The sequence below is a fragment of the Cucurbita maxima genome, unplaced genomic scaffold, assembly GCF_002738345.1.
Source record: "Cucurbita maxima cultivar Rimu unplaced genomic scaffold, Cmax_1.0 Cma_Scf00012, whole genome shotgun sequence".
NCBI lineage: Eukaryota > Viridiplantae > Streptophyta > Magnoliopsida > Cucurbitales > Cucurbitaceae > Cucurbita > Cucurbita maxima.
Genome location: NW_019272028.1, coordinates 2,040,007 through 2,066,671, shown reverse-complemented (window position 1 = coordinate 2,066,671; position 26,665 = coordinate 2,040,007). Strand labels below are relative to the sequence as shown.

Below are 26,665 nucleotides of genomic sequence, written 5' to 3'. Positions count from 1 at the left end.
TAACAGTTTTTATTAAAAAAAACAAATTTTAACTTTTTTTAAAAAATACACTTACCAATTTTAAATGCTTTTAATTTTTCTTTAAAAATTAAAAATAAAAAAAAAACAAATTTTAACTTTTTAAAAAAATTAAAAAAATACACTTACCAATTTTAAATACTTTTTATTTTCTCTAAAAATAAAAAATAAAAAAATTAACTTTTTTAAAAAATAAAAAAAATACACTTACCAATTTTAAATGCTTTTAATTTTTCTTTAAAAAAAAACAAATTTTAACTTTTTAAAAAAATTTAAAAAAATACACTTACCAATTTTTTTAACAGTGTTTTTTTTTTTTTTTAAGTAAGGACTGTTAATACTACCATTATTATTATTTTTTAAGTCAAAGCCTATTAGTTAAACTTGATACTTTTTAAACAATATTAAAAGTAAAAAAAATATTCAAATATTCTTTTTAAAATCAATTTTCATCCAAAACTAATGTAAAAAAAATCTTCTAGATAACATCTTATTGTTTTTATATCATCGAGATAATTTAGAGTTATAAAAATCAATTTGAGTGTAAAATATCTAAAATGCTCTCAAATGAAATACTATAATTTATACAAAAATATAAGAAATAAAATAATAACTACAAAAATGTAAAGAAGGGAAACCAAGCTAAACACCATGAATCGGAAAAGCTAAGCAGCCAGAACTCACTCACGCACGAGTTATACAACTAGAAGCCGCCTTAGCCAACACTCTAACCAGAACCGACCTATACCTGAGAGCCCTAATCAGGCTCCATGGACTCATTTCTCCGCCTGTACCGTCTGCGGCAACAGTTGCCGCCGCCGCATCCCCCGGAACCACGCGGAACATCGGCGCCGGTGCCAGCCGAGCCTGTCTCCTCCGAATCTCGCTCAGTTCTGTTCTCGACGGAGTTCTTGTTAATCCAATCAACGCCATCGGCCTTCTCAAACTACTCCGCTGATATCCGAAACTACCGATTACAGGCGTTGAAAACGATTTCGACCGAAAGCTCTGGTTTCGCATAAACGACTCCGAGTTACTTCGGAAACTCCGCCCTTCCGCATCAGAATCTTTATCTCGGAGAGATAGAGATCCAGGTTCCAATATCTTCCCGCAGAAGACGATTTCACTAGGCGGCGATGAGGAACTTGTTCTCTGCTTCAAATCGGTGCAGAATTCAAACAGATCGTGGTAGGACGGAGAGCGACATGGCGGATCCTCATCATCTGGTTCGTGAATCGGAAAATCGCGTAAAGAGAGAGCGTCTGCATCGTCGTCAATCAGATCCAAAACTTCCAAATTGTTCTCCACAGACGCCATTGAAATGCAAAAATCTTTCTGCTGCGAAAATTACAGTGAAATGAAAGATGAGATGAGGTTAGAGTTGCTGGAGATGCATTAAATAAAGGGAGAAATAGGGAAGGAGGAGGATGCTTCCACTTGGAGGTTGGATTTGATCCGCCATGGTTTTTAATTAATTTCGTTCTTCCAGATGAATTTTGATCTAAACCGTGTTGCCAAGTATCCTAAACGAAGACTTTCTAGAAACGGAGGTAAGAGAGTGTCTAAATAAATCAATAAATAAATAATAATACTAGATGCATTCTATTAAAAAAAAATTAATTATGCTAAATTATATATATATATATATAATTTTTTTCTTCTAGAAACTATATTTAATATTTTTAATTTATGAGTATTAACAAAAATTCCAACTATTATATATATATAATATTGTCAATGTCTTGCAATTTTTAACAATTACGTAGTGATCTTCAAGAATTCATTATTTATACTTTATTTTGTAATGATAAACTCTTTTCTTTTATATATGCCTGTGATTATTATTATTTAATTAAAATGTTATTTTAGTTGACTTATTTTTAAATTTAATTTTAATTTTTGTACTTTTAAATATTTATATTTAATGATTTCATTTTCAATAAATTTTGATATTGGATTCTAGTTAAAGTTTTCAAAATTTTATTTTAATGTCAATTATTTTTTATTTTATAAACTGTAGGTTGTGTTGCAAAATATTATTATTATTTTTTATTATTTATCTAATTTTGTTAAAATTAAAATTAAATAAAAGTACACATCAAGTATACCTATTAAAGTTGAATAAAATTTAAAATAAAAGGAGGAGAATGATAATTTAATTTTATTATTATTTTGTAATTTTGGGTTTATAAATTTACCCAAATTAAAACAAATATTTTGTATAGTCTTATAAATTAACGATGATTTACTAATTTTTTAAAATAAAAAATTAAAATTTCCACTGGATACTTGTTGTAGGATTAAATTGGGCTTGACTGGGCCATATTGGGCCGAGTGGCCCATTATAGATCGTAGGAAAAACCGTGAGATTACATCTTGTAGCTTCGAAGCAGACACCAGCAAGGGAAGAGGTTTTTGCTTCTGCAGAATGACGAGGGCGGCTCTCTTTCAGTTGCTACGATCACAATCCAAGCATCTCTCGCAAAGAAATCTCCATTCAGGTATCGTTTTCCTTTCCTCTTCTATTTTTCAATCCCTCACTGAAAATTAGGAAATTTGTTCTTTCTCGAGTTTGCAATTCTGTAGTTTTCATGCTTTCAGTGTAGTAAAGAATGTAAAAATTTCTTGCTTGCGTTCATTTAATACGCTCAAAATGGATGATGTTGCTCTTTTGTTTTCGGAAATGATTTCAAATTTAGATTAGACGACCCTTTAATGATATTATATGCCCTGAAACTTGCTTGCGTATCTTCTAAGATGAGGGATCTTGAATAAGCTCATCTTAGATCTCGGATTTGAGATAAATTTTAGTTGAAGAATTCTGTATGCTGGGAGTTTGCCTTTTCTACCGCTATGAATCACTATCACCAACATTTCTGTGTTCACTTGTATATAGAATCTCGGGATTCTTGCGAAACTAGGTTTTTGTTTGTTTTTTTGTTTTAACAAAGAAAATCGTTGGATGTTCGAACATTTGATCTCTCAGCGGAGTGTATATATGTTTTAACAGTTGAAGTATGCTCGAGCTGGTATTTGTACAAGTCTTTTTAATTTAATATCTACATGAAAGCCCGCCGCTAGCCCATTCTAAAATGTGTCTGCTAGGGGAGGTTTCAACCCTCTTATAAAGAATGATTTGTTCTCCTCCCCAAGCTATGTGGGATCTCACAGTATGTATTTCGTCTAATTTGGTTGAAAGACTTGCTTTGTCCTGACTAGCTAGCTTGTTTGGTTCCATCCTTTCGACATGATGGTCTTGCATCGCTTTCTCGGGTTCACCTTAGTGTTGCTCGGGAACTTTCCTTTTGTGCACCTAATGCCCTGAAGAATTAAGTGAAACAACAAGTTAGAAAAGATAAAAGCAGTAGGCAAATAGTTAAAAGAATGCAAAATTTATTGGAGTAGTTCTGGTTTATTAACTCAACTTTCTTTAGATACTCAGTTCTTTCATTTGTTCTTGAAAAGAGAAATTCAAATAAATTCAGCACTAAAAATATGCTTACTGGGTTTGGTGCAAGATTTTCATTGGAAAACTCCTATGAAGAGTACCTCTGTTTGAAGGAGGAGGTAGAATCGACCTTATTCGAGTGGATTTTCTCTGATTTCCTTATCTATTCATTATTTAGAATTGTAGAATCAATTGATTAGCTCTAATCTACTGTAGGAGCTAAAAGTGAAGGGGGTTTGCCACTTGCACTAAAGTTCAGTTTCCCTTTCGGAAGCTTCGAATTAGTTACCTTTGAAGGAGAAATCGCTCTCATCTTTTGAATAGAAGTCGATCTCTAGATTTCATCTTGAAAAGGAAACTTTTGGACGAAATTTATTGTTGATAAATATGACATTGCTAATGGCGAAATTTTATTTTTGTCACTTATTTTTTTCTCCTCTTCCTCGTTTATGTGGCTCTTACTTGAGGGTAACTTGACGATCCTTTTCTAACGACAACCGAATACCTTCACAAACTCTTGGAAGAGTTTCCGTAATCTTCAATTTAATATTGAGATGTTTCACCAAATGTTCGTTGAAATAATGATGGTTTTTTAACTCAACTTATAAGCAGCCTATCGATGTCTAGAAGGAGGTGAGGCGAGGTAGGTGAAAACAATTCTCCGAGGTCGATATTATCTTCTCTGTGGGTTCGTAGTCTATTAACTTTGCTTGTTGTCTGTTTCAATCTACAGCAGTTTCTGCACAGGAATTCTTGTTGATATCTATCCTTTAACAGTCCATCTCTTATTTATTAATTATGTTGGATTTGCTTCACTGACCTGTTCTGGTTCAAGGTTCTTCTTGACATGATATTACCAAAAACAAGAAAATTTAGAATCTATAACAGAGCTTTATCACCCTCATTAGTAAGTTTTCTTTTGCATCAGGTTATCATCTCCAAAGTTCATCTGCATTGATCGATAAAACTTGTGGACGCACGAGCAGCTTTGTTTCGCGTCTGAGTGCAGTTCAGAAGAGATGGGCATCTCAAGCTACAACAAGAGAGGATGAAAGCAAGATCAGCATTGGACCACGCAGAGGACAAGAAGCTGAGGAAGATGAAAAAGATGTTGCTTATGTCGGACCAATCTCATCTACCATCAAGAAAGTTAAGCTTCTATCTCTATCTACATGCTGCCTCTCCGTGTCGCTTGGCCCGGTCATAACCTTCATGACATCCCCTGACATGAATGTCATCCTGAAAGGTGCTGTTGCTTCATCTGTGATATTCTTCAGCGCTACCACCACCGGGGTGCTTCACTGGTTCGTGAGCCCTTACGTTCATAAAATTAGATGGAAACCAGGTTCAGACAGTTTCGAGGTAGAGATTATGTCGTGGCTGGCAACTTACATTCCTCGAACAATCCGATTTGCAGATATTCGACCACCCGAAACCAATCGTCCTTTTGTGACATTCAAGGCTAATGGGAGCTTCTACTTTGTAGACCAGGAGCACTGCCAGAACAAGGCATTGTTGGCCAGACTGACTCCTCAGCAACAGGAGTCGGCTTTTAAAAACTTGTAATTGCGTGAGAGATTTTTCTTTTCTTTTTTCACTGAGTTGAACGCCAATGAGATGGCTGAACTGATGTCATAAATTTGCTCCAAACAATTGAGTTTTAGAACACAATTCATTTGCGTATTCGATAAAAGTAGAGTTTTCTAAAGCAATGATTCGCTAAGCTATCTAAGACAAAAGGAATAATTTTAATATAGGAAGTGAATGCAGAAATTTTAAGTAGAGTAATTAAAATTTTCAACTTAGCCAGGTTTGACTAGAGGATAACATAACTGGTGTCATCATCACAACTACGGTCCTTGCAGGACTCTGCTCTACCAACTAAGTGGACAAATACGTCGATTTTAATTAAATTCAGGAAGTCAATGCACAAATTTTAAGTAGAACAATTATAAAACTTCCGACCTGCCGGATTTGAACCAGCGACCTAAGGATAACAACTTGTTACATCACAACTACAGTCCTCCGCTCTACCAACTGAGCTAAGGTCGGGTATGAATTTGTCCAAGACAAAAACATCGATTTTAGTTAAATTCAGGAAGTCAATGCACAAATTTTAAGTAGAACAATTATAAAACTTCCGACCTGCCGGATTCGAACCAGCGACCTAAGGATAACTGATTACGTCAAAACTACAGTCCTTCACTCTACCAACTGAGCTAAGGTCGGGGATGAATTTGTCCAAGACAAAAACATCGATTTTAGTTAAATTCAGGAAGTCAATGCACAAATTTTAAGTAGAACAATTATAAAACTTCCGACCTGCCGGATTCGAACCAGCGACCTAAGGATAACTGATTACGTCACAACTACAGTCCTCCGCTCTACCAACTGAGCTAAGGTCGGGTATGAATTTGTCCAAGACAAAAACATCGATTTTAGTTAAATTCAGGAAGTCAATGCACAAATTTTAAGTAGAACAATTATAAAACTTCCGACCTGCCGGATTCGAACCAGCGACCTAAGGATAACTGGTTACGTCAAAACTACAGTCCTTCACTCTACCAACTGAGCTAAGGTCGGGGATGAATTTGTCCAAGACAAAAACATCGATTTTAGTTAAATTCAGGAAGTCAATGCACAAATTTTAAGTAGAACAATTATAAAACTTCCGACCTGCCGGATTCGAACCAGCGACCTAAGGATAACTGGTTACGTCAAAACTACAGTCCTCCGCTCTACCAACTGAGCTAAGGTCGGGTATGAATTTGTCCAAGACAAAAACATCGATTTTAGTTAAATTCAGGAAGTCAATGCACAAATTTTAAGTAGAACAATTATAAAACTTCCGACCTGCCGGATTCGAACCAGCGACCTAAGGATAACTGGTTACGTCACAACTACAGTCCTCCGCTCTACCAACTGAGCTAAGGTCGGGTATGAATTTGTCCAAGACAAAAACATCGATTTTAGTTAAATTCAGGAAGTCAATGCACAAATTTTAAGTAGAACAATTATAAAACTTCCGACCTGCCGGATTCGAACCAGCGACCTAAGGATAACTGGTTACGTCAAAACTACAGTCCTTCACTCTACCAACTGAGCTAAGGTCGGGGATGAATTTGTCCAAGACAAAAACATCGATTTTAGTTAAATTCAGGAAGTCAATGCACAAATTTTAAGTAGAACAATTATAAAACTTCCGACCTGCCGGATTCGAACCAGCGACCTAAGGATAACTGGTTACGTCAAAACTACAGTCCTTCACTCTACCAACTGAGCTAAGGTCGGGGATGAATTTGTCCAAGACAAAAACATCGATTTTAGTTAAATTCAGGAAGTCAATGCACAAATTTTAAGTAGAACAATTATAAAACTTCCGACCTGCCGGATTCGAACCAGCGACCTAAGGATAACTGGTTACGTCAAAACTACAGTCCTTCACTCTACCAACTGAGCTAAGGTCGGGGATGAATTTGTCCAAGACAAAAACATCGATTTTAGTTAAATTCAGGAAGTCAATGCACAAATTTTAAGTAGAACAATTATAAAACTTCCGACCTGCCGGATTCGAACCAGCGACCTAAGGATAACTGGTTACGTCAAAACTACAGTCCTTCACTCTACCAACTGAGCTAAGGTCGGGGATGAATTTGTCCAAGACAAAAACATCGATTTTAGTTAAATTCAGGAAGTCAATGCACAAATTTTAAGTAGAACAATTATAAAACTTCCGACCTGCCGGATTCGAACCAGCGACCTAAGGATAACTGGTTACGTCAAAACTACAGTCCTTCACTCTACCAACTGAGCTAAGGTCGGGGATGAATTTGTCCAAGACAAAAACATCGATTTTAGTTAAATTCAGGAAGTCAATGCACAAATTTTAAGTAGAACAATTATAAAACTTCCGACCTGCCGGATTCGAACCAGCGACCTAAGGATAACTGGTTACGTCAAAACTACAGTCCTTCACTCTACCAACTGAGCTAAGGTCGGGGATGAATTTGTCCAAGACAAAAACATCGATTTTAGTTAAATTCAGGAAGTCAATGCACAAATTTTAAGTAGAACAATTATAAAACTTCCGACCTGCCGGATTCGAACCAGCGACCTAAGGATAACTGGTTACGTCAAAACTACAGTCCTTCACTCTACCAACTGAGCTAAGGTCGGGGATGAATTTGTCCAAGACAAAAACATCGATTTTAGTTAAATTCAGGAAGTCAATGCACAAATTTTAAGTAGAACAATTATAAAACTTCCGACCTGCCGGATTCGAACCAGCGACCTAAGGATAACTGGTTACGTCAAAACTACAGTCCTTCACTCTACCAACTGAGCTAAGGTCGGGGATGAATTTGTCCAAGACAAAAACATCGATTTTAGTTAAATTCAGGAAGTCAATGCACAAATTTTAAGTAGAACAATTATAAAACTTCCGACCTGCCGGATTCGAACCAGCGACCTAAGGATAACTGGTTACGTCAAAACTACAGTCCTTCACTCTACCAACTGAGCTAAGGTCGGGGATGAATTTGTCCAAGACAAAAACATCGATTTTAGTTAAATTCAGGAAGTCAATGCACAAATTTTAAGTAGAACAATTATAAAACTTCCGACCTGCCGGATTCGAACCAGCGACCTAAGGATAACTGGTTACGTCAAAACTACAGTCCTTCACTCTACCAACTGAGCTAAGGTCGGGGATGAATTTGTCCAAGACAAAAACATCGATTTTAGTTAAATTCAGGAAGTCAATGCACAAATTTTAAGTAGAACAATTATAAAACTTCCGACCTGCCGGATTCGAACCAGCGACCTAAGGATAACTGGTTACGTCAAAACTACAGTCCTTCACTCTACCAACTGAGCTAAGGTCGGGGATGAATTTGTCCAAGACAAAAACATCGATTTTAGTTAAATTCAGGAAGTCAATGCACAAATTTTAAGTAGAACAATTATAAAACTTCCGACCTGCCGGATTCGAACCAGCGACCTAAGGATAACTGGTTACGTCAAAACTACAGTCCTTCACTCTACCAACTGAGCTAAGGTCGGGGATGAATTTGTCCAAGACAAAAACATCGATTTTAGTTAAATTCAGGAAGTCAATGCACAAATTTTAAGTAGAACAATTATAAAACTTCCGACCTGCCGGATTCGAACCAGCGACCTAAGGATAACTGGTTACGTCAAAACTACAGTCCTTCACTCTACCAACTGAGCTAAGGTCGGGGATGAATTTGTCCAAGACAAAAACATCGATTTTAGTTAAATTCAGGAAGTCAATGCACAAATTTTAAGTAGAACAATTATAAAACTTCCGACCTGCCGGATTCGAACCAGCGACCTAAGGATAACTGGTTACGTCAAAACTACAGTCCTTCACTCTACCAACTGAGCTAAGGTCGGGGATGAATTTGTCCAAGACAAAAACATCGATTTTAGTTAAATTCAGGAAGTCAATGCACAAATTTTAAGTAGAACAATTATAAAACTTCCGACCTGCCGGATTCGAACCAGCGACCTAAGGATAACTGGTTACGTCACAACTACAGTCCTCCGCTCTACCAACTGAGCTAAGGTCGGGGATGAATTTGTCCAAGACAAAAACATCGATTTTAGTTAAATTCAGGAAGTCAATGCACAAATTTTAAGTAGAACAATTATAAAACTTCCGACCTGCCGGATTCGAACCAGCGACCTAAGGATAACTGGTTACGTCAAAACTACAGTCCTCCGCTCTACCAACTGAGCTAAGGTCGGGGATGAATTTGTCCAAGACAAAAACATCGATTTTAGTTAAATTCAGGAAGTCAATGCACAAATTTTAAGTAGAACAATTATAAAACTTCCGACCTGCCGGATTCGAACCAGCGACCTAAGGATAACTGGTTACGTCAAAACTACAGTCCTCCGCTCTACCAACTGAGCTAAGGTCGGGGATGAATTTGTCCAAGGCAAAAACATCGATTTTAATTAAATTCAGGAAGTCAATGCACAAATTTTAAGTAGAACAATTATAAAACTTCCGACCTGCCGGATTCGAACCAACGACCTAAGGATAACAACTTGTTACATCACAACTACAGTCCTCCGCTCTACCAACTGAGCTACGGTCGGGTATGAATTTGTCCAAGACAAAAACATCGATTTTAGTTAAATTCAGGAAGTCAATGCACAAATTTTAAGTAGAACAATTATAAAACTTCCGACCTGCCGGATTCGAACCAGCGACCTAAGGATAACTGATTACGTCACAACTACAGTCCTCCGCTCTACCAACTGAGCTAAGGTCGGGTATGAATTTGTCCAAGACAAAAACATCGATTTTAATTAAATTCAGGAAGTCAATGCACAAATTTTAAGTAGAACAATTATAAAACTTTCGACCTGCCGGATTCAAACCAGCAACCTAAGGATAACTGGTTACGTCAAAACTACAGTCCTTCACTCTACCAACTGAGCTAAGGTCGGGGATGAATTAAATTCAGGAAGTCAATGCACAAATTTTAAGTAGAACAATTATAAAACTTTCGACCTGCCGGATTCGAACCAGCGACCTAAGGATAACAATTGGTTACATCACAACTACCCGCTCTACCAACTGAGCTAAGGTCGGAGATTATTTAAATTCAGGAAGTCAATACACAAATTAAATTCAAGAAGTCAATGCACAAATGTAGAACAATTAAAACATCAGACCTGTCGGATTCGAACCAGCAACCTAAGGATAACTGGTTACGTCATAACTACAATCCTCTGCTCTACCCACTGAGCTAAGGTTGAGTATGAATTTGTCCAAGACAAAAGCAACAATTTTAATAAAAATTTATGAAGTCAATGCCGAAATTTTATAAGTAGAACAATTAAAACTTCCAACCTGTCGAATTCGAACCAACGACTTAAGGGATAACTGGTTACATCGCACCTACAGTCCTCTGCTCTACCAACTGAGCTAAGATCAAGTATGAATTTGTCCAAGACAAAATCGACAATTTTAATTAAATTTAGGAAGTCAATGCACAAATTTTAAGTAGAATAATTAAAACTTCCGACCTGCCAGATAACTGGTTACATACAACTACAACTCTACCAACTGAGCTAAAGTCGAGTATGAACTTGTCCTAGACGAAAACAACAATTTTAATTAAATTTAGGAAGTCAATGCACAAATGTTAAGTAGAATAATTAAAAAATTCTGCCAGATTCAAACGAGCAACCTAAGGATAACTGGTTACATCAAAACTATAGTCCTCCGATCTACCAATTGAGCTAAGGTCGGGTATAAATTTATACAAGACAAAAGCAACAATTTAATTAAATTTAAGAAGTCAATGCACAAATTTTAACCCGCCCTACCAATAGAGTAACACAAATAGCTTGGACAAACAACATCAACTAAGAAATTAGAAGCTTAAATCCTTATTTTTCACTTATTGTTTAAATATTAAAGATGAAATTAGCAATTTAACATCAATTTAATCATATTTTATCCATAATTAACATTTATTAATTCTCTTCCTTTCAATAATTTAACCCCAAAAAACAATTCTAACAAAATAAAATCAACGAGTTGGGAAGAAAAATAAAATAAAATAGGAGAAAAGGAAATACCTTATAGAAAACTTGTCCCATCAGGCGAACTTGGCTTGGTCTTCAACCCGCCATTGTATTTTAAAAATCTGCCTCCGTCTGTTCTTCTAGAAGGCCAGCACAACCAATAAAATACTCCCTCTCTCTCTCGCTGTCAATTTGTTGCAATGCCCTATAAGAAATTGATGATTCTTCAATTTGAATTCCATCATTTATCTTGAATTTGCATTTTGTCTGAACTCAGAAATGATAGTTGCTAAAGAATCTTACAGAGGAGAAGAAGATGCCTCCATCGATCTCTCAGAAGATAGGTATCCACACGATGAAGAAGCGGAAGAAACTCTCTCGCTATGCGACCTTCCAGGTTACAGCGATGAATCAAAATGCGATGATTACTCCAAGCAGGATCAGAGCGCTTCGTTCGACAACGAAGATACATTCTTCGAGTTTTTCAGCGACGATTTCTCTGTTTCTGATTCAGCATATTCTGGATCTGATAGCATAATCTTCTGCGGGAAACTGATTCCTTACAAACAGCCGTGCGATTCACAAAACAAAGGAAGAATCGCATCGGAGAAAATTTCCGGAAAGAATCGTCAATTTCGTACGAAATCACAATCGTTCGATGCGAGAAAATCGCCTACGATTGACGCAAGAGGTCGCGAGATCACTTATGCGAGAACGAAGAGAGGAGTTAAAAACTTCGATTCGTTTTCGATTTCACTACCGAAGAATCCGGAGTTCATCAAACGAAAGAGATGCTGTAAATTGAAGAAATACGACTTACAGGCGGAGAGAGCGATGATACTGCAATCGTCGCCGACGAAATCGCGCTGGTTCTTGTTTCTGTTTGGTAGCGCGAGGTTGCCGAAGGAGATGGAACTGAGTGATATGAGGACAAGGCAACGACGGAGCAGTCGGCCGGCAATGTTCCGGTCGCCGGAGGAGAGGAAAGTTGCAAGAGGAAGAAAGAAGACGACGGTTCATGAGTTGTGGAAGGTTCTCAAGGCTCTGGTAATGGGCTGCAGGAGCAATGATCAAAACGCCGCCTTAAAGGATTCTTTCCGTTCATTCCATTCGTCTGATGCTGGAAAGTCGATTTTGTAGATGATTTTTACATATCTTCTAATACAAAAATTACTCTGTCTACTTTTTTTTTCCTCTTTTAATTTGTTTGTTTGCGCAAAAAAAAAAAAAAACCTAAATTATTTAAAGATAATATTATATAGTAAAAAAAAATTAATCTCAGTAAATTAATATTCGTTGAAAAACATCTTAATATGATGTTTTCCCATTTTGAAACGATGATTAAAGCAAATTGATGTTATTAATTATTAAAAAAGTGACACTTTATTAAATATTTTGTAAACCAAATACAATTATTTCATAAAATAATTAAACCCTTTTCGTCATGTTCGGTTAAGAAATTAAACTCGTATGCATTGTCTTTAAGAGTCATTCTCGAGTCTAAAATACTCATTGAAATAAGATTTAGGTCAACGTTTTCATAGAAATAGTTCTTTAAATTTTTTTTATTTTACTTAATTAACGTCATTTTTTTATTTAAAATAATGACTTATACGTATACACGTCATTTAACCACAATTTTCTTAACACAAGTTTGAAAACAAAAACATAAAATTATTTGCTTAACAATTTTTCAAAAAAAACTCTAATTCTTAGTGTTACCCATAAAAAGTGACACGACCTTACTATATATCTTCATGAAATATTTTGTAAAACAAATACATTATAAAATAATTAAACTCATTTAGTCATGTCCCACACGAGAGATTAAATTCGAATGTATTGAACCTGGAATACTCATTGGAACAAAATTTAAGTCAACGTATTTTCATTTAAATTCAAACCTTCGATCCCACATTTTTTAAATCGATAATTTCAATTTAATCAATTATAATTGATAGCACGATAAATTGTCATAACATAAAAGCAAGTGTTTTAATAAATAGTCAACCAAAAAAAATATATATTTTTGAAAAAAATAAAATAAGACCCAAAAGGTCCGGAATTTAAAAATAAATAAATAAATTGTCAACTATAATTCATTTCGAATTGTCGGTATTGTTAAGGAGTGGAATATTAAAAAAAGAAAAAAAAGAAAAAAAAAAAGAAGATAATATTTGTTAAGAAAACAAAGGAAAAGGGAAAGACGAGTTTGCCACCACCGCTAAACAATTGGATGAAGCCTCCAATTTCTTTCATGCAGACTTAAAATACAATTTATTCCCAATTTGTCAATAATTAATTTGCATTACTTGCAGCTTATTCTACAATAATTTATTTTTATAAATTTGAACTATAAGTTTGTTTATTTATTTATTTTTAAAATAAATATAATTCTACAAACCAAACAATAAACCAGAAGCAATATCTTGTTAATAATTTGAATATATGGAAATTGCACAAATTAAATTTTGATTAATTTATAAATTAATTATTGAAAGACCCACAAATTTTACACACAAAAAATAGCTTTATGGTCGTATTTCTTTTAAATTATATCAATTTTGTTTCCTACCTCACATTAAAATTAAATATTTTCAAACACATGATAAAGTTTAACATTAAATATAATATTTAAAAATATATTATAATAATTAGTTATAAAATATATTTTTATATTTTTTTTTTTATTTTTAGGTATTAGTTGGTAACTTAATTAATGAATATTAGACATTTAAAATTTCATTTCTCTTTCTTTTTCTCGTTCTTAAAAAAAACAAAAACAAAAAAATCGATTTAACGGTAAAAAAACATTTATTTAGATAATAAATTTGTAAAAGAAAATGGAATGTCAAGATATTAAATTCATTCAAGGTGTGGGCCCCATATCTCTTTAAATATCACTGTTATAATAATAATATCTGCCTTATCTGGATGGATAAGACGTGCCCGAAACGATAGGGAGGGAGAGGGGCAAATTCGATGGTAAAAAATAAATTTCACTGTTTTTACTTGGTTGAATTCTTTATTCATAAATGGTAAAAAAATAATAAGCCTTATGAATATATCAATATTTAAAATATGTCATCTTGAGTATTATATGATTAATTAATTAATATATGATATTTGAACCGTGGTTTTGAAAGTTATTATTTATGTATTTTAAATATGCAATTATATAATTATACAAGAAGAAAATTAAAAATGGAGAATTAATAAAGTGAAAATAATACCCAAAATTATATTGATGTGAAATAAATAGCACAATTCTAAACAGGACTTCTAACGGAAACGGCGTCGTTTAATCAATGCAGTCACTTTGGAGGTGTGACATGTGGCAGATGCCATGCATTTATTACTATTATTATTATTTTGGAAAGTACGATTTTTGGAATGTAACGACACAAACATTATATAATAAAAAACAACACATACACATAGTTTCAATATTAAATAATTATAAAAATAATTGAATTTACTCATATAAAGCCAATTAATAATATAATATAAGTTTATAACGATTTTGGATCGATAAATCAATAATAAATTATATTATCAATAAATATATCGTACTTTGAAGACAAAGAGGTGAACAAGCGTGGGATGCCAATGCCAAACCACCCCACTCAGACATTCGGACCTGTAATCGAGCCCTTAGTTTTCTCAATCATCGGCTAACCCCGTTGGATCAGTCATACTGCCCTCGGGGTCATCCACAACCTTAACTAATTCTCATGAGTTCGACCTCGACTAACCTTCAAATATGCTTCTCAACCTTCGATCTTTTATTTTTTATTTTTGTGCAATTTTCAGCCCATTTGGCAATTTAACACATAAAGACCTAACACATAAATTTTGTGACTACGTAATATGAACATCATTTAATTAACCCAATAAAAATAGAAATAATAATTATTATATTATTGTTAATTAAGAGAAAGAAGTGAAGCAGGCAGGTTGATTCTTTCTTAAATAAGACGTTACATAAGGCAAAAATAGGAAGGAATAGACAAAAGCATCATTTTCTAAATTTTGTTTTATTTTTAAATTTATTTTTTTGTTTTGTTTTTATTTTATTTTATTTAATAAAGACATCACATAATTACCTCTCTATCCCATTTATTTACCCCTTTTCCGTGTGCAATGGGGGCAATGGCTATAATTTAACATTAAAGCAAAGGAACTTTTTGGTAGTTTCAGAAACTGATAACAAAAGGCAACGTGGCAAGTCATGATTGGTCAGGTCCCCACAAATCTACTTCTACTTGGTGTACACGTCAAGATCTCATCACGATTTCCCTCCAAAAGTTTTACCGGACGACGACGGCGGAGAAGACGGCGGCGACAGCGATGGCCACGGTGACAGCAACTTGGGTTTTGTTTTGTTGCTCTGTTTGCCTTGCCGCTATGCTGTTAAAATAATAATAAGAATCACACATAACCCACTCGGTCTACTACTACTACTACTACTTTTCTTTTCCCAACGCCCTACACTCCTCCCTCTCTCTCTCTCTTCTTTCTCTCTCTAACCTCGAGATCTGGCCCTTCTCTCTCTAATGGAGGTTGCTGTGTTCGTTGCCTCTCAGTTTTTTTAGGATCTAAGAGAGAGAAAGCTCCTGAGATTCAGAGGAGAAATGGAGATTTTGTGCTGAGGTATTTTAATGGCGGATTGCTTCTACTTGTCCATTTATGAACTTCTTCTTCATCTTCTTTGAATCTTTCTGGATTTTGCCTTTAAATCTCCTTTTCCAAATGAATTAGTTTATCTTTGGAATGTTGGAGTTAGGTGATCTTCAATTGGATGTTTTCCGCTCTCTTCAGTTTAGATCTGTTGGATTCTTCCGGTTTTTTGTGTTCTTAGTGAATTCTTAATGAACTATTTTATTCATTTATTTGTTGATATTCAGATGATTGAATAGGAAATGGGGAAGAAGGGAGGCTGGTTTTCTGCTGTGAAGAAAGCATTTGCTCCAGAATCAAAGGATAAGAAAGATCAGGTTCTAATTTCTATAGATTTTTGTTTTCCGAAGTGTTCTTCTAAGATTCTGGACTGAGAGTTTGCTAATGATTTTCGTTACTAGAAAGCTAACAAATCAAAGAAAAGATGGTTTGGGAAGCCAAAGAAATTGGAGACGGTGGCATCTGGGGAGCCAGCGCCATTGGAAGTGTCTATTCTACCTATCGAGGAAGTGAAACTAGCTAATGCAGAGAATGAACAGAGCAAACATGCTTACTCTGTTGCCATTGCCACTGCAGTCGCTGCGGAGGTGGCGGTTGCAGCGGCTCAGGCCGCCGCAGAGGTCGTTAGGCTCACCACCCGCCCTTGGTACTCCGGGAAATCTAAGGAAGAAATAGCAGCCATCAAGATCCAGACTGCATTCCGTGGCTATATGGTAAGCAATCTCTTTCACTTTTTTTCTGCAAGAATTGTTGGCACTGTTTGTAAGATATAGCTGTTTAGGAACTATTCACTACTTTTTAAACTGTTCTTTTGGATAGAATTTGATTGAAGTAGCCATTAACTTGAGAGCATATTTGTTTAAGACAAGTACAAATCATACAATTCAAGATTCTTATAACAAAACATCAATAACAACAGAATGCACAAATCAAACTACCTTTTTGCTATGAATTGAGTACTTTTTGCTATGAATCACATAAACCTAACTTCAATGCAGGCTTTGAATGTGTCATTTAATGGTCTACAGAGTGTTAAAAAAGAGTCATTTAAAGTGATGAACTGACCTGACCTGCTTTCTCTGTACTGGCCCCTTTAGGAATTTGGGGCATTAAATATGGTATTGAAGAGATTGGTTTTGTAATGGGGATTTTGTATGGCTTAGGCTAGGAGGGCCCTGCGAGCATTAAGAGGGTTGGTGAGGCTGAAGTCATTGATACAAGGCCAATCTGTTAAAAGGCAAGCAACATCCACATTAAGATGCATGCAGACTCTTGCTCGAGTGCAGTCACAGATTCGTGCTAGAAGAATTAGATTGTCAGAGGAGAATCAGGCTCTTCAGAGGCAGCTCCAACAAAAACATGAAAGAGAGCTTGAGAGGTTAACTGTTTCTGTAAGTTTTAACCGTTCTCTTCTGCAAATTCCTCGCATTTTGGTTTCTTTTACATAATCCAAGTGTTTAGGGCAGTTTTTATAAGACTTTTGTAAAAGTCCAAGTCCACCGCTACTAGATATTGTTAGCTTTGACCCATTACGTATCGCTGTTTGCCTCACGGTTTTAAAACGTGTCTTTTCGGGAGAGATTTTCATACAAAAACGCATTTGTTAGGCAGAGGTTTCCACACCCTTATAAAAAATATTTCATTCTCCTCTCCAATTGATGTGAAATCTCACAATCCACTCTCTTGGGGGCTCAGCCTCCTCGCTGGCACAATGCTCGGTATCTTGCTTTGCTACCATTTGTAATAGTCAAAGTTCACCGCTAGCAGATAATGTCCGCTTTGGCCCGTTATGCATCGCCGTCAGTCTCACGGTTTTAAAACGTGTTTGTTAGGGAGTGATTTCCACACCCTTATAAGAAATGTTTCGTTCTCCTCTCCAATCGATGTGAGATTTCACAAGTTTGACCTTATCCAATGTAGTAAAGTGATTCACACAATTCAGCTGACCCTACAATATTTAATATTAGGAAACTCTTAGGATAGTTACTATTCCAAGTGGGTAGCAAGTAGGCCATGTTCCTTTTTCTAGTGCCCCTTTGTAATGGGAGTTTTGAATCCATTAAGTGTTCTAGTTGACTTCAGAGCATTTCAATCAATCTTGTGATATTCAGAACGAGTTTTGAGTATAATTTAAAACCATGAATGTGGCTTGTATAGTATAAAACCATAAAGTAAGGGGCATATATGTATGTATTAGTGTTTGCATGTGTTCCTAATCCTTGTGTTCATACTATGAAGAAGAATTTAAGTTTTGATGTTTCAATTAGGCAAACAATGAATGGGATGATAGTACCAAATCAAAGGAGCAAGTTGAAGCCAGATTAGTTAACAGGCAAGAAGCAGCAACAAGAAGAGAAAGGGCGTTGGCTTATGCTTACTCTCATCAGGTTCAATTCATTTCCGTTTCTTCCTGATTTGATTATCATCTTCATGCTCTGATCACTGATTTTCATTCTCCTGGTCGTTTTCCTCAACAGAAGTTCTGGAATAATTCTTCAAAATCTGCAAATCCTACGTTCATGGACCCCAACAATCCCCACTGGGGATGGAGTTGGTTAGAGCGATGGATGGCTGCTCGTCCATGGGAGACCAAAAGCGCCGTCGATTACCACGATCGTGGCTCTGTCAAGAGCGCGATCAGCCATGCAACGTCAATTGGAGACATTGCAAAATCTTACGCCCGTCGTGATTTCAATCTTGACATCAAGCCTTTTCCAAGGACTCCGACGAGCCATAATACGAGCCGTGCACCAAGTCGCCAATCGCCGGCGACTCCGACTAAGGCGCAATCGTCGCTATCTGCAGGAAGAAAATTGAAGTCAGCAAGTCCAAGAGGATTAGGCTGGGGCGGAGATGAAGATTCCAGAAGCGGATTGAGCGTCAAATCGGAGCGGTTCCGGCGACGTAGCATCGCCGGATCATCGGTGAGGGACGACGAAAGCTTCACTAGTTCGCCGTCGGTTCCAAGCTACATGGCGTCCACAGAAGCAGCTAGGGCTAGGTCCCGCTTGTCGAGTCCGATGGGAATAGAGAAGACGACAGCAACTCCGGAGAAAGAATCGGTGAGTGGCGGCGCAAAGAAGCGGCTCTCATTCACCGCCTCGACGGCGACGGTGAGGAGACACTCTGGTCCACCGAAAATAGACGCTACTCCGATCAAGAATGTTGCAGCGACAGAGAGAGATTTTACCGGCGAGAGCAGATAGTTGAAGAAGATGGATTTGGTAGCGATTTTAAATCATCGTTCTTTAATTTTATTTTATTATTTTTTTTGTTTTAAGGCAGGAAAATGGTGAATAAAAGCTGTTCATGTAAATGGAATTGTGCTTTGTTTGGCTGCGGACTTCTTTTTTATTTTTTTATATTTTATATTTTATTTTATGTATATTTAAATTGCCAGGTTATTTTATTTTTTAGTGTTTGTATGATCCTATTGTAAATGCAATGAATTTATTTTTTTTTCTTTCAGTTTTATAATCTCTTAGTGTTATTGATTGTGTTTAAACCTATCTCACTCTATTTCATTAATGTATTCTCACTAAAAAAAAAATTAATTTCCATTATTAAAATTTAAATTTTTAAAAATTATGTTTAATATTATATTATATTTTTGCATATAGAATATTATTAAATTTATCATGAAATTTAATTTTTTTAATATAAATTATATTAAAAAATGAAAATTATCCATTAAAAATTTGTTGGAATGTTATATTTTTATTAATCTTGGAATGTTATAAATTATATTTTTATTATTTCCGTAAGTATGCATCCGAATTACGAAACGACACCGTTTACCTGGAGGCCACCACTACGGGCTTTCCTCCTCAAAATTAGGGCTTGGGTGGTTGGTTATATTCTCTTCTAGGTCAGCTTTTGGGCGATTCTCATAGAAGTTGCAGGACCTTAATTCGCCATCATGCGGTACGTATTTTTCTATTATCTACTTCCTCCGACGATTTTTTATTCGATATCTGTGAATCTAAGTTCGCAATTCAATTATTGAACGAATTGCATTTGTGCCGACTGTTTTTACTGTGTTATACGAACTTTTTATATTGTTCAGTCTTCTTCATCTTGTTTTCTGAACCATTTTGCACGATAAAATGGAACTGGAACTCATAATGAACAAATTTCGAAGGAATTATTTCATACGAGCTACAGAAATCTTAAAATGAGAGTCAATTATGTTTTTCAAACAAACACAGCAAAAATTCTATAGACTACGACTAGGAGTTTGTAGTTTGCCATTGGACATGCTAAACAATTAATGAGGGCGAGGGGCATTCTATTTGTTTGTTCTTAATGTGAAAATCTGAATGATGAGATCAGAAGTCAAAATTTTGATAGCTTTACAATTATGAACAAATAGATTATAATTTGAAATTTTATTATATGCAAAGACGTATATTCATTACTTTTTAAGTATTTTTGAACAAGTAGTCAAATTTGATCGGTGATTGCCACGCGGTTTAATTTCTTTCTGTTCACGAAGCTGTGGATATCTCTGTCTTCAAGTTTGTAAGTTATTATATCTAATTTTGGTTTGTTTTACACCTAATTGGCAATAGATGGGACACTTATCTTGATGACGAGTGATTGTGGTTAAACAGCAAACTGCCCATTGTAATGGACAGTTTTGAAAAGAAACAGGAGAATGTTGATGAATCAACTCCCATTAAAAAGTGTTCTTGTTCATATTGGACGTTATGGGTCCATACTTCAAGCTGTTGCTCTATCATCTTCAACACCTGATAGTCTCATTACCACTGTACTTAACTGCAAAAGCCCCAAAAAGGCACTTGAATTGTTCAATGCAGCACCCGAAAAGAATACTCGGCTTTACTCGGCTATCATTCATGTCTTAGTAGGATCCAAGCTATTTTCCCATGCCAGATGTTTGCTAAAAGATCTCATACAAGACCTCCTCGTAAAATCTCGCAGGCCATACCATGTATGTCAGTTGGCATTCAATGCGCTGAGTAGCTTAAAAACCTCAAAATTTTCTCCAAATGTATATAGTGAGTTAATTATTGTCTTATCTAAGATGGGACTTGTAGATGAAGCTTTGTGGATGTACCGCAAGGTTGGGGTGGCGGTTGCAAGGCAGGCTTGTAATGTGCTTTTAGATGTCTTGGTTAAGACTGGAAGGTTTGAATTGTTGTGGGGGATTTATGAAGAAATGGTTTCCAATGGGCTGTCTCCTGATGTTATCACTTACGGCATCCTAATTGATGGTCGCTGCCGGCAGGGCGATCTTTTAAGGGCGCATGAAATATTCGATGAAATGAGAGTGAAAGGAATTGAGCCAACAGTTGTCGTGTACACCATTTTTATTCGTGGCCTCTGCTCGGATAACAAAATGGAGGAAGCAGAGGGTATACATAGATTGATGAGGGAATTAGGGGTACTTCCAAATGTGTACACTTACAACACTTTGATGAATGGGCATTGCAAGGTGGCCAATGTAAAACAGGCTCTTAGATTGTATCATGACATGCTGGGTGAAGATCTAGTGCCAGACAATGTTACATTCGGCATTTTAATTGACGGGCTCTGCAAATTTGGTGACATCAAGGCCGCTCGGAATCTTCTTGTGAATATGGTAAAGTTTAGTGTTACTCCTAGCATAGCTGTATATAATTCTTTGATCGATGGTTACTGTAAAGCAGGGGATATTTCTGAAGCAATGGCTTTCCTTTCGGAGCTGGAAAGGTTTAAGGTTTCACCAGACGTCGTTACTTACAGTATACTTATTAGAGGTCTCTGTTCTGCGGGTAGAATTGAAGAAGCAGATAACATGCTTGAGAAAATGATGAAAGAGGGAATTCCTGCAAACTCTGTTACATATAATTCACTTATTGATGGATGCTGCAAAGAAGGCAACATGAATAAGGCCTTGGAAATATGCTCCCGAATGATCGAGAACGGTGTAGAACCAAATGTGATCACGTTCTCAATGCTGATTGATGGTTATTGCAAGATAAGGAACATAGAAGCTGCTATGGGCATATACTCAGAAATGGGTATCAAAAGCCTTTCTCCTGATGTAGTTGCTTATACAGCTATGATAGATGGGCATTGCAAACATGGTAACATGAAAGAGGCTCTAAAACTCTATAATGATATGCTGGATAATGGTCTTACTCCAAATTCTTACACTCTTAGTTGCTTATTAGATGGACTTTGTAAAGATGGCAGAGTCTTGGACGCACTCGAACTTTTCACGGAAAAGGCTGAATTTGGGACTACAAAATGCAAGGTTGATGCAGCAGAAAGCAAGCTTTCCTTCACAAATCATGTGGTGTATACAGCTTTAATCCATGGATTGTGTGAGGATGGACAAATTTTCAAGGCAGCAAAGTTGTTTTCAGACATGAGAAGTTACGGTTTGCAACCAGATGAAGTAATTTATGTGGTCATGTTAAAAGGTTACTTCCAAGTTAAACGCATCCTCGACATGACGATGCTACATGCCGATATGTTGAAGTTTGGTATTGTCCCAAACTCGGCCATCTACTCGACATTGTCTAAGGGTTATCGAGAGAGTGGATTTCTGAAATCAGCTCTGAATTGTTCAAAGGAGCTTAAGGAACTATATTGTTGAAGCTATCAATGGGGAGCCTTTTTCTCAAGTCATCCAGTTGATTGCAATGAATTGACGGAGAACTTGAATCCACATTCTTTTCTCCCTGGAGTGAGTGGAAACTGCTCTCTCAAGTTCTGATCATGTATGTTATCACCAAATTTAATAGTAGCTTCAATGGAAACTGCTTCCAACTTCGAAGCTAACATTATCTTCTGCTGTTCTTGATTTGATCTGTTTTATGTTCATTATATTTTGAAATGCAGAATTGGGTAATTGGGGAAGAGGGGAACTGGTTTTCTGCTGTGATCAGTGATTAGAGAAGAGCTTGAGAAACAGATATGCTTTTGGATTCCTGGTTGTATTTCTCTTGATCTTGATCATTTTGGTGCTCCCATTTGAGCAGCACAAATTATGGCTATCAATTTTGAACGAGTTTTTCTTACCTTTATAATTGATGTATAAAATTTGAAAGGATTACGTGAATTCGTTCAAAGAGTATTATTCAGATTGAAAGCTAGCAAATAGAATGAGTCCGGAGGTAATATAATTGGATGAAGTATAGAAAACATAATTTCAATGCCTTGTTTCCCTAATTTGCTTACACGTTCGAAAAAAATGCTCTTAGCATGATTGGAGTTTTAACAAGTCCATGTTTGACGAACTTTGGCACAAATGTTGAAACGAACTTTGTTTTTAAAAACCCTTTGAAGACTTACCCGACCTATGGTTTTGACGAACTCAAAAGGTAACGAACTTCAGGTTTCTAGCCCTTCAAAGCTCCGAAGGGTCCATGTTTGGACGAACTCTAGAACGAACTTAGAGACGAGGCAAACTCTCGGAGGGATCTTTAGTTAGATTTTTACTATTATATTAAATGATATTTCCAAGTGGGCATTTGGTCTAGTGGTATGATTCTCGCTTAGGGTGCGAGAGGTCCCGAGTTCAATTCTCGGAATGCCCCAAATTTCATATTTATTTAATTTTTTTTTATTTCATTTAAACTTTAATCTTTGAACTCACAACGGTAATTCCGTAATTATTTAATCGAAATCGCATCAATTACCCGGAGGAGGTGTGTATATATATCGTCCGCTCCAAATTTCATGTCATTAGGGTTTAGAGTTTCCGCCATACAGTCTAACACACTTGCGTTTCGCATTTCGGTGCTTCTTGAAGAAGTCGCAACACCTTCTTAATCCGCAACCATGGGGTACGCATGTCTATCTCCTTTACTTCCTCTTCATCCAATTATGTTTTCTCGAGGAAGTTGCAAAACCTTTTCCAAGGATTTGCCTTCATTCTATCTGCTTTTATCTGCATTATAGGAGCCTCATATGAACGATTTCGAAGGCGTTATTTCATACGGATGTTTGATTTTAAACTGGATGCTTGTTAGGGTGTTAAACTGGAATTTGTACACCAGGAGAAACGATGTTTTGATCTTTTGAGGATTGTTTTTTTCTTTCTTTTTTTGCTCAAAAGAAGAATCAAAATGTCTTGGTTAAAACATGTACTGATACGTTCTAGTCGGTTTTCTGAACAATCGATAGGCTCGGAGTTGTAGATAATATGTTTTGTGACTATATTCCTACTCTCTCTCTCACTCTCTCTCTCTTCGTTTGTTCATATGCTTGATCGTTCTAGTTCGTTTTCTGAACAATCGATAGGCTCGGAGTTGCTGATAATCTGTTTTGTGACTATAATCCTACTCTCTCTCTCTCTCTCTCTCTCTTTTCGTTTGTTCATATGCTTGATCGTTCTAGATGGTTTCCTGAACCATCGTCAGGCTCGGAGTTGTGGATAATATGTTTTGTGACTATAATCCTACTCTCTCTCTCTCTCTCTTCGTTTGTTCATATGCTTGATCGTTCTAGTTGGTTTTCTGAACAATCGATAGGCTCGGAGTTGTAGATAATATGTTTTGTGACTATAATCCTTCTCTCTCTCTCTCTCCGCTTGTTCATATGCTTGATAGAATTTTCCGATGGTGTGATTGCATATAGTTACAAGAATTTATTCATATGCTATGTTCAAATTCTATCGTTGATAGCTTCTCTTTCCTTCTTCACTTATCCACGTGGTTGAAATAATTTATCTGATAATATAAGTGGAAACAACTTGTGGAAATTCCGATGATGTTATTGTATATAGCTATAAGAATTTATTCATATACTATGCTCTTGAATATGTTTGTTTACAACTTTTATTCGTAGTTTCCATGGTTCCTAATCCTTGTTGTTGAATATGACGATGTTATTGTCGTATTCATGTATTTAGCCTCTTGTTCTCTCTATCAGTGTCTATAATGCTGTGAACAAAGTTTGAATAATACCTTCCAAATTCATATTTCATATGCAAAGCTTAGATAATCGATGTTATTGTATGACAGTTTCTATATGCAATTTTGTTCATATGCTTGACAGAATTTATTCCGACAATGTGATTGCATATAGTTACAAGAACTTATTCATATGCTATGTTTGAATTCTATCGTTGATAGCTTCTCTTTCCTTCTTCGCTTATCCATGTGGTTGAAATAATTTATCTGATAATATAAGTTGAAACAACTTGTGGAAATTCCGATGATGTTATTTTATATAGCTATAAGAATTTATTCATATACTATATGCTTTTGGATATGTTTTTGTTTACAACTTCTATTCGTAGTTTCCATGGTTCCTCATCCTCGTTGTTGAATACGATGATGTTATTGTTGTATTCATGTATTTAGCCTCTCGTTCTCTCTATCCGTGTCTATAATGCTGAGAACAAAGTTTGAATAATACCTTCCAAATTCATATTTCATATACAAAGCTTAGATAATTGACGTTATTGTATGTCAGTTTCTATATGTAATTTCGTTGGAGGAAACATAAACATAGATACCTCATACTCATTGAATTTCATATTCATGCCCTCAATTTTAATATTCATATTCATTGAATTTCTCATCTGACAAGAGTCATTATTTCCATGAAAAATCTGGAAGAATACATTCTTAGCAACTGATTTACTCACACCGTGTTCTTCAGACATACACATTGTATAAGTTTGTCCAACTCCTTATTAGCTTATTTCCCAAATCCTGTGATGGTAATGGCCGATTGTTGTTTGATATGTGTAACCGTCTAGCTGGTCTGATCATGTAATATGAGTTTTGTATTTATTTTGTTTGCATTATCTTGCAGGAAGACTCGTGGAATGGGAGCGGGTCGTAAGTTGAAGTCCCACCGTAGAAGGCAGAGGTGGGCCGATAAGGCGTATAAGAAGTCCCATCTCGGTAACGAGTGGAAAAAGCCCTTTGCAGGGTCATCTCATGCGAAAGGGATTGTGCTAGAAAAGATGTAAGGTTATTATTGGATCTTATGCTACTGTCGAAGAATTGTTTATATTTACAAATTTGAATTTGCAAATGCAGTGGTATTGAAGCCAAACAGCCAAATTCTGCTATTCGAAAATGTGCTCGTGTTCAACTCATCAAAAATGGGAAGAAGATTGCTGCTTTTGTACCTAATGACGGTTGCTTGAATTACATCGAGGAAAATGTAAGTCAATCTAATTATTGATCATATCATGTTTTTTCGTTGACTTTGCTTTGCTTTCTAATTTGCCTGTAAAAAAGTTTTTGAAAACTAGAAAATGACATGGCGGATAGTTTTTTTCAGTCATAAAAATGTTTCTAAATTTATATAAGTAAACAAAATTTTTGAAAATAGTTTTCTGCTTTCAAAGTTCTTCCACTTATCTTCATAACTTTATTTGTCGACTTTATATTATGTTTGAAAAAAAAACAATGTATAATTTTCCACTTATCATCGAGGAAAATGTTTCCACTTATCTTCAGAAAATTTCAAAGTTCTTATAATTTTAAATTGAGAAAAAAAAAAAAAAAAAAACAATGTATGCCTTTTTTATGATATAAAAATTGGAATAATTTGATAGTGTTATTTTATATTATGTTTGAAAATTAAATAATTTGTTTATTTTAACACGTTTTAGTTATGTTATATTACAGGACGAAGTATTGATCGCCGGGTTTGGACGGAAGGGTCATGCCGTGGGAGATATTCCTGGTGTTAGGTTCAAGGTTGTGAAGGTCTCTGGAGTTTCGCTCTTGGCTCTCTTCAAAGAGAAGAAAGAGAAGCCAAGGTCCTAGAAAATTTTACTCTTGGTTCTCTCACCCAATTTTTGGTTAGCTTTTAACTATATTTTAAAATCAATTCAAATCACTTTTATTAAAAAATTTACATTAGTATTTATTCTTCCAACACAACACACTCAATAGATAATGAATAACGGTGTCGGTTCAATATAACATGAACATAAGAATATTCATTTTATCATTCATGAGATATTTGAAGATT

The 26,665-nt window shown here is 35.7% G+C and overlaps 4 protein-coding genes and 27 non-coding genes across 32 annotated transcripts; 5 read left to right on the top strand and 26 right to left on the bottom strand.

Moving 5' to 3' along the window:
• The first annotated feature begins 2,377 nt into the window (after positions 1-2,377).
• LOC111487306 lies at positions 2,378-5,159 on the top strand. Its single transcript, XM_023134684.1, has 2 exons — positions 2,378-2,519; positions 4,395-5,159. Exons 1-2 carry the CDS (start codon positions 2,447-2,449, stop codon positions 5,030-5,032), a joined length of 711 nt encoding a protein of 236 aa, XP_022990452.1. The 5' UTR covers positions 2,378-2,446; the 3' UTR covers positions 5,033-5,159.
• A 266-nt stretch (positions 5,160-5,425) lies between these two features.
• Positions 5,426-5,518, bottom strand: TRNAY-GUA. Its single transcript has 2 exons — positions 5,482-5,518; positions 5,426-5,461 (listed from the first exon to the last, which is right to left on the bottom strand). It is a non-coding gene; the product is annotated as a tRNA-Tyr (tRNA).
• Positions 5,519-5,605: 87 nt separating this feature from the next.
• TRNAY-GUA lies at positions 5,606-5,695 on the bottom strand. The gene is given in 2 exon segments: positions 5,606-5,641; positions 5,659-5,695. It is a non-coding gene; the product is annotated as a tRNA-Tyr (tRNA).
• Positions 5,696-5,782: 87 nt separating this feature from the next.
• TRNAY-GUA lies at positions 5,783-5,872 on the bottom strand. The gene is given in 2 exon segments: positions 5,783-5,818; positions 5,836-5,872. It is a non-coding gene; the product is annotated as a tRNA-Tyr (tRNA).
• An 87-nt stretch (positions 5,873-5,959) lies between these two features.
• Positions 5,960-6,049, bottom strand: TRNAY-GUA. Its single transcript is given in 2 exon segments — positions 5,960-5,995; positions 6,013-6,049. It is a non-coding gene; the product is annotated as a tRNA-Tyr (tRNA).
• Positions 6,050-6,136: 87 nt separating this feature from the next.
• TRNAY-GUA lies at positions 6,137-6,226 on the bottom strand. The gene is given in 2 exon segments: positions 6,137-6,172; positions 6,190-6,226. It is a non-coding gene; the product is annotated as a tRNA-Tyr (tRNA).
• Positions 6,227-6,313: 87 nt separating this feature from the next.
• On the bottom strand, positions 6,314-6,403 carry TRNAY-GUA. The gene is given in 2 exon segments: positions 6,314-6,349; positions 6,367-6,403. It is a non-coding gene; the product is annotated as a tRNA-Tyr (tRNA).
• Positions 6,404-6,490: 87 nt separating this feature from the next.
• On the bottom strand, positions 6,491-6,580 carry TRNAY-GUA. The gene is given in 2 exon segments: positions 6,491-6,526; positions 6,544-6,580. It is a non-coding gene; the product is annotated as a tRNA-Tyr (tRNA).
• An 87-nt stretch (positions 6,581-6,667) lies between these two features.
• TRNAY-GUA lies at positions 6,668-6,757 on the bottom strand. Its single transcript is given in 2 exon segments — positions 6,668-6,703; positions 6,721-6,757. It is a non-coding gene; the product is annotated as a tRNA-Tyr (tRNA).
• Positions 6,758-6,844: 87 nt separating this feature from the next.
• TRNAY-GUA lies at positions 6,845-6,934 on the bottom strand. The gene is given in 2 exon segments: positions 6,845-6,880; positions 6,898-6,934. It is a non-coding gene; the product is annotated as a tRNA-Tyr (tRNA).
• An 87-nt stretch (positions 6,935-7,021) lies between these two features.
• TRNAY-GUA lies at positions 7,022-7,111 on the bottom strand. The gene is given in 2 exon segments: positions 7,022-7,057; positions 7,075-7,111. It is a non-coding gene; the product is annotated as a tRNA-Tyr (tRNA).
• Positions 7,112-7,198: 87 nt separating this feature from the next.
• On the bottom strand, positions 7,199-7,288 carry TRNAY-GUA. Its single transcript is given in 2 exon segments — positions 7,199-7,234; positions 7,252-7,288. It is a non-coding gene; the product is annotated as a tRNA-Tyr (tRNA).
• Positions 7,289-7,375: 87 nt separating this feature from the next.
• Positions 7,376-7,465, bottom strand: TRNAY-GUA. The gene is given in 2 exon segments: positions 7,376-7,411; positions 7,429-7,465. It is a non-coding gene; the product is annotated as a tRNA-Tyr (tRNA).
• Positions 7,466-7,552: 87 nt separating this feature from the next.
• On the bottom strand, positions 7,553-7,642 carry TRNAY-GUA. Its single transcript is given in 2 exon segments — positions 7,553-7,588; positions 7,606-7,642. It is a non-coding gene; the product is annotated as a tRNA-Tyr (tRNA).
• An 87-nt stretch (positions 7,643-7,729) lies between these two features.
• On the bottom strand, positions 7,730-7,819 carry TRNAY-GUA. Its single transcript is given in 2 exon segments — positions 7,730-7,765; positions 7,783-7,819. It is a non-coding gene; the product is annotated as a tRNA-Tyr (tRNA).
• Positions 7,820-7,906: 87 nt separating this feature from the next.
• On the bottom strand, positions 7,907-7,996 carry TRNAY-GUA. The gene is given in 2 exon segments: positions 7,907-7,942; positions 7,960-7,996. It is a non-coding gene; the product is annotated as a tRNA-Tyr (tRNA).
• An 87-nt stretch (positions 7,997-8,083) lies between these two features.
• TRNAY-GUA lies at positions 8,084-8,173 on the bottom strand. The gene is given in 2 exon segments: positions 8,084-8,119; positions 8,137-8,173. It is a non-coding gene; the product is annotated as a tRNA-Tyr (tRNA).
• Positions 8,174-8,260: 87 nt separating this feature from the next.
• On the bottom strand, positions 8,261-8,350 carry TRNAY-GUA. The gene is given in 2 exon segments: positions 8,261-8,296; positions 8,314-8,350. It is a non-coding gene; the product is annotated as a tRNA-Tyr (tRNA).
• Positions 8,351-8,437: 87 nt separating this feature from the next.
• TRNAY-GUA lies at positions 8,438-8,527 on the bottom strand. The gene is given in 2 exon segments: positions 8,438-8,473; positions 8,491-8,527. It is a non-coding gene; the product is annotated as a tRNA-Tyr (tRNA).
• An 87-nt stretch (positions 8,528-8,614) lies between these two features.
• TRNAY-GUA lies at positions 8,615-8,704 on the bottom strand. Its single transcript is given in 2 exon segments — positions 8,615-8,650; positions 8,668-8,704. It is a non-coding gene; the product is annotated as a tRNA-Tyr (tRNA).
• An 87-nt stretch (positions 8,705-8,791) lies between these two features.
• TRNAY-GUA lies at positions 8,792-8,881 on the bottom strand. The gene is given in 2 exon segments: positions 8,792-8,827; positions 8,845-8,881. It is a non-coding gene; the product is annotated as a tRNA-Tyr (tRNA).
• An 87-nt stretch (positions 8,882-8,968) lies between these two features.
• TRNAY-GUA lies at positions 8,969-9,058 on the bottom strand. The gene is given in 2 exon segments: positions 8,969-9,004; positions 9,022-9,058. It is a non-coding gene; the product is annotated as a tRNA-Tyr (tRNA).
• An 87-nt stretch (positions 9,059-9,145) lies between these two features.
• TRNAY-GUA lies at positions 9,146-9,235 on the bottom strand. The gene is given in 2 exon segments: positions 9,146-9,181; positions 9,199-9,235. It is a non-coding gene; the product is annotated as a tRNA-Tyr (tRNA).
• An 87-nt stretch (positions 9,236-9,322) lies between these two features.
• TRNAY-GUA lies at positions 9,323-9,412 on the bottom strand. Its single transcript is given in 2 exon segments — positions 9,323-9,358; positions 9,376-9,412. It is a non-coding gene; the product is annotated as a tRNA-Tyr (tRNA).
• An 87-nt stretch (positions 9,413-9,499) lies between these two features.
• Positions 9,500-9,592, bottom strand: TRNAY-GUA. The gene is made up of 2 exons: positions 9,556-9,592; positions 9,500-9,535 (listed from the first exon to the last, which is right to left on the bottom strand). It is a non-coding gene; the product is annotated as a tRNA-Tyr (tRNA).
• An 87-nt stretch (positions 9,593-9,679) lies between these two features.
• On the bottom strand, positions 9,680-9,769 carry TRNAY-GUA. Its single transcript is given in 2 exon segments — positions 9,680-9,715; positions 9,733-9,769. It is a non-coding gene; the product is annotated as a tRNA-Tyr (tRNA).
• Positions 9,770-9,856: 87 nt separating this feature from the next.
• On the bottom strand, positions 9,857-9,946 carry TRNAY-GUA. Its single transcript is given in 2 exon segments — positions 9,857-9,892; positions 9,910-9,946. It is a non-coding gene; the product is annotated as a tRNA-Tyr (tRNA).
• A 5,375-nt stretch (positions 9,947-15,321) lies between these two features.
• On the top strand, positions 15,322-19,180 carry LOC111487231 (protein IQ-DOMAIN 1-like). 2 transcript variants are annotated; one of them, XM_023134568.1, is made up of 6 exons: positions 15,322-15,685; positions 15,952-16,029; positions 16,114-16,425; positions 16,876-17,103; positions 17,980-18,099; positions 18,190-19,180. In XM_023134568.1, the coding sequence occupies exons 2-6, from the start codon at positions 15,955-15,957 to the stop codon at positions 18,916-18,918; spliced, it is 1,464 nt and encodes a 487-aa protein (XP_022990336.1). In that variant the 5' UTR covers positions 15,322-15,685; positions 15,952-15,954; the 3' UTR covers positions 18,919-19,180. The 2 variants fall into 2 exon arrangements, with proteins under 2 accessions (XP_022990336.1, XP_022990335.1); XM_023134567.1 differs by having other exon boundaries at positions 15,324-15,685; positions 15,940-16,029.
• A 353-nt stretch (positions 19,181-19,533) lies between these two features.
• On the top strand, positions 19,534-22,651 carry LOC111487325 (pentatricopeptide repeat-containing protein At5g61400). Its single transcript, XM_023134705.1, has 3 exons — positions 19,534-19,636; positions 20,284-22,443; positions 22,565-22,651. The coding sequence occupies exon 2, from the start codon at positions 20,370-20,372 to the stop codon at positions 22,317-22,319; it is 1,950 nt and encodes a 649-aa protein (XP_022990473.1). The 5' UTR covers positions 19,534-19,636; positions 20,284-20,369; the 3' UTR covers positions 22,320-22,443; positions 22,565-22,651.
• Positions 22,652-23,190: 539 nt separating this feature from the next.
• TRNAP-AGG lies at positions 23,191-23,262 on the top strand. The gene has a single exon. It is a non-coding gene; the product is annotated as a tRNA-Pro (tRNA).
• Positions 23,263-23,401: 139 nt separating this feature from the next.
• Positions 23,402-26,614, top strand: LOC111487330 (40S ribosomal protein S23-like). Its single transcript, XM_023134713.1, has 4 exons — positions 23,402-23,511; positions 25,490-25,645; positions 25,720-25,846; positions 26,317-26,614. Exons 1-4 carry the CDS (start codon positions 23,507-23,509, stop codon positions 26,455-26,457), a joined length of 429 nt encoding a protein of 142 aa, XP_022990481.1. The 5' UTR covers positions 23,402-23,506; the 3' UTR covers positions 26,458-26,614.
• Positions 26,615-26,665: the final 51 nt, after the last annotated feature.

Excerpts from the sequence above, each read along its gene's own strand:
- LOC111487306 (XM_023134684.1), top strand. The coding sequence starts at position 2,447 with ATGACGAGGGCGGCTCTCTTTCAGTTGCTACGATCACAATCCAAGCAT. Across the intron at positions 2,520-4,394 it reads GCAAAGAAATCTCCATTCAG|GTTATCATCTCCAAAGTTCA; the intron begins GTATCGTTTTCC and ends CTTTTGCATCAG.
- LOC111487231 (XM_023134568.1), top strand. The coding sequence starts at position 15,955 with ATGGGGAAGAAGGGAGGCTGGTTTTCTGCTGTGAAGAAAGCATTTGCT. Across the intron at positions 17,104-17,979 it reads TTGAGAGGTTAACTGTTTCT|GCAAACAATGAATGGGATGA; the intron begins GTAAGTTTTAAC and ends TGTTTCAATTAG. Across the intron at positions 18,100-18,189 it reads CTTATGCTTACTCTCATCAG|AAGTTCTGGAATAATTCTTC; the intron begins GTTCAATTCATT and ends TTTCCTCAACAG.
- LOC111487325 (XM_023134705.1), top strand. The coding sequence starts at position 20,370 with ATGTTGATGAATCAACTCCCATTAAAAAGTGTTCTTGTTCATATTGGA.
- LOC111487330 (XM_023134713.1), top strand. Across the intron at positions 25,646-25,719 it reads GGGATTGTGCTAGAAAAGAT|TGGTATTGAAGCCAAACAGC; the intron begins GTAAGGTTATTA and ends TTGCAAATGCAG. Across the intron at positions 25,847-26,316 it reads TGAATTACATCGAGGAAAAT|GACGAAGTATTGATCGCCGG; the intron begins GTAAGTCAATCT and ends GTTATATTACAG.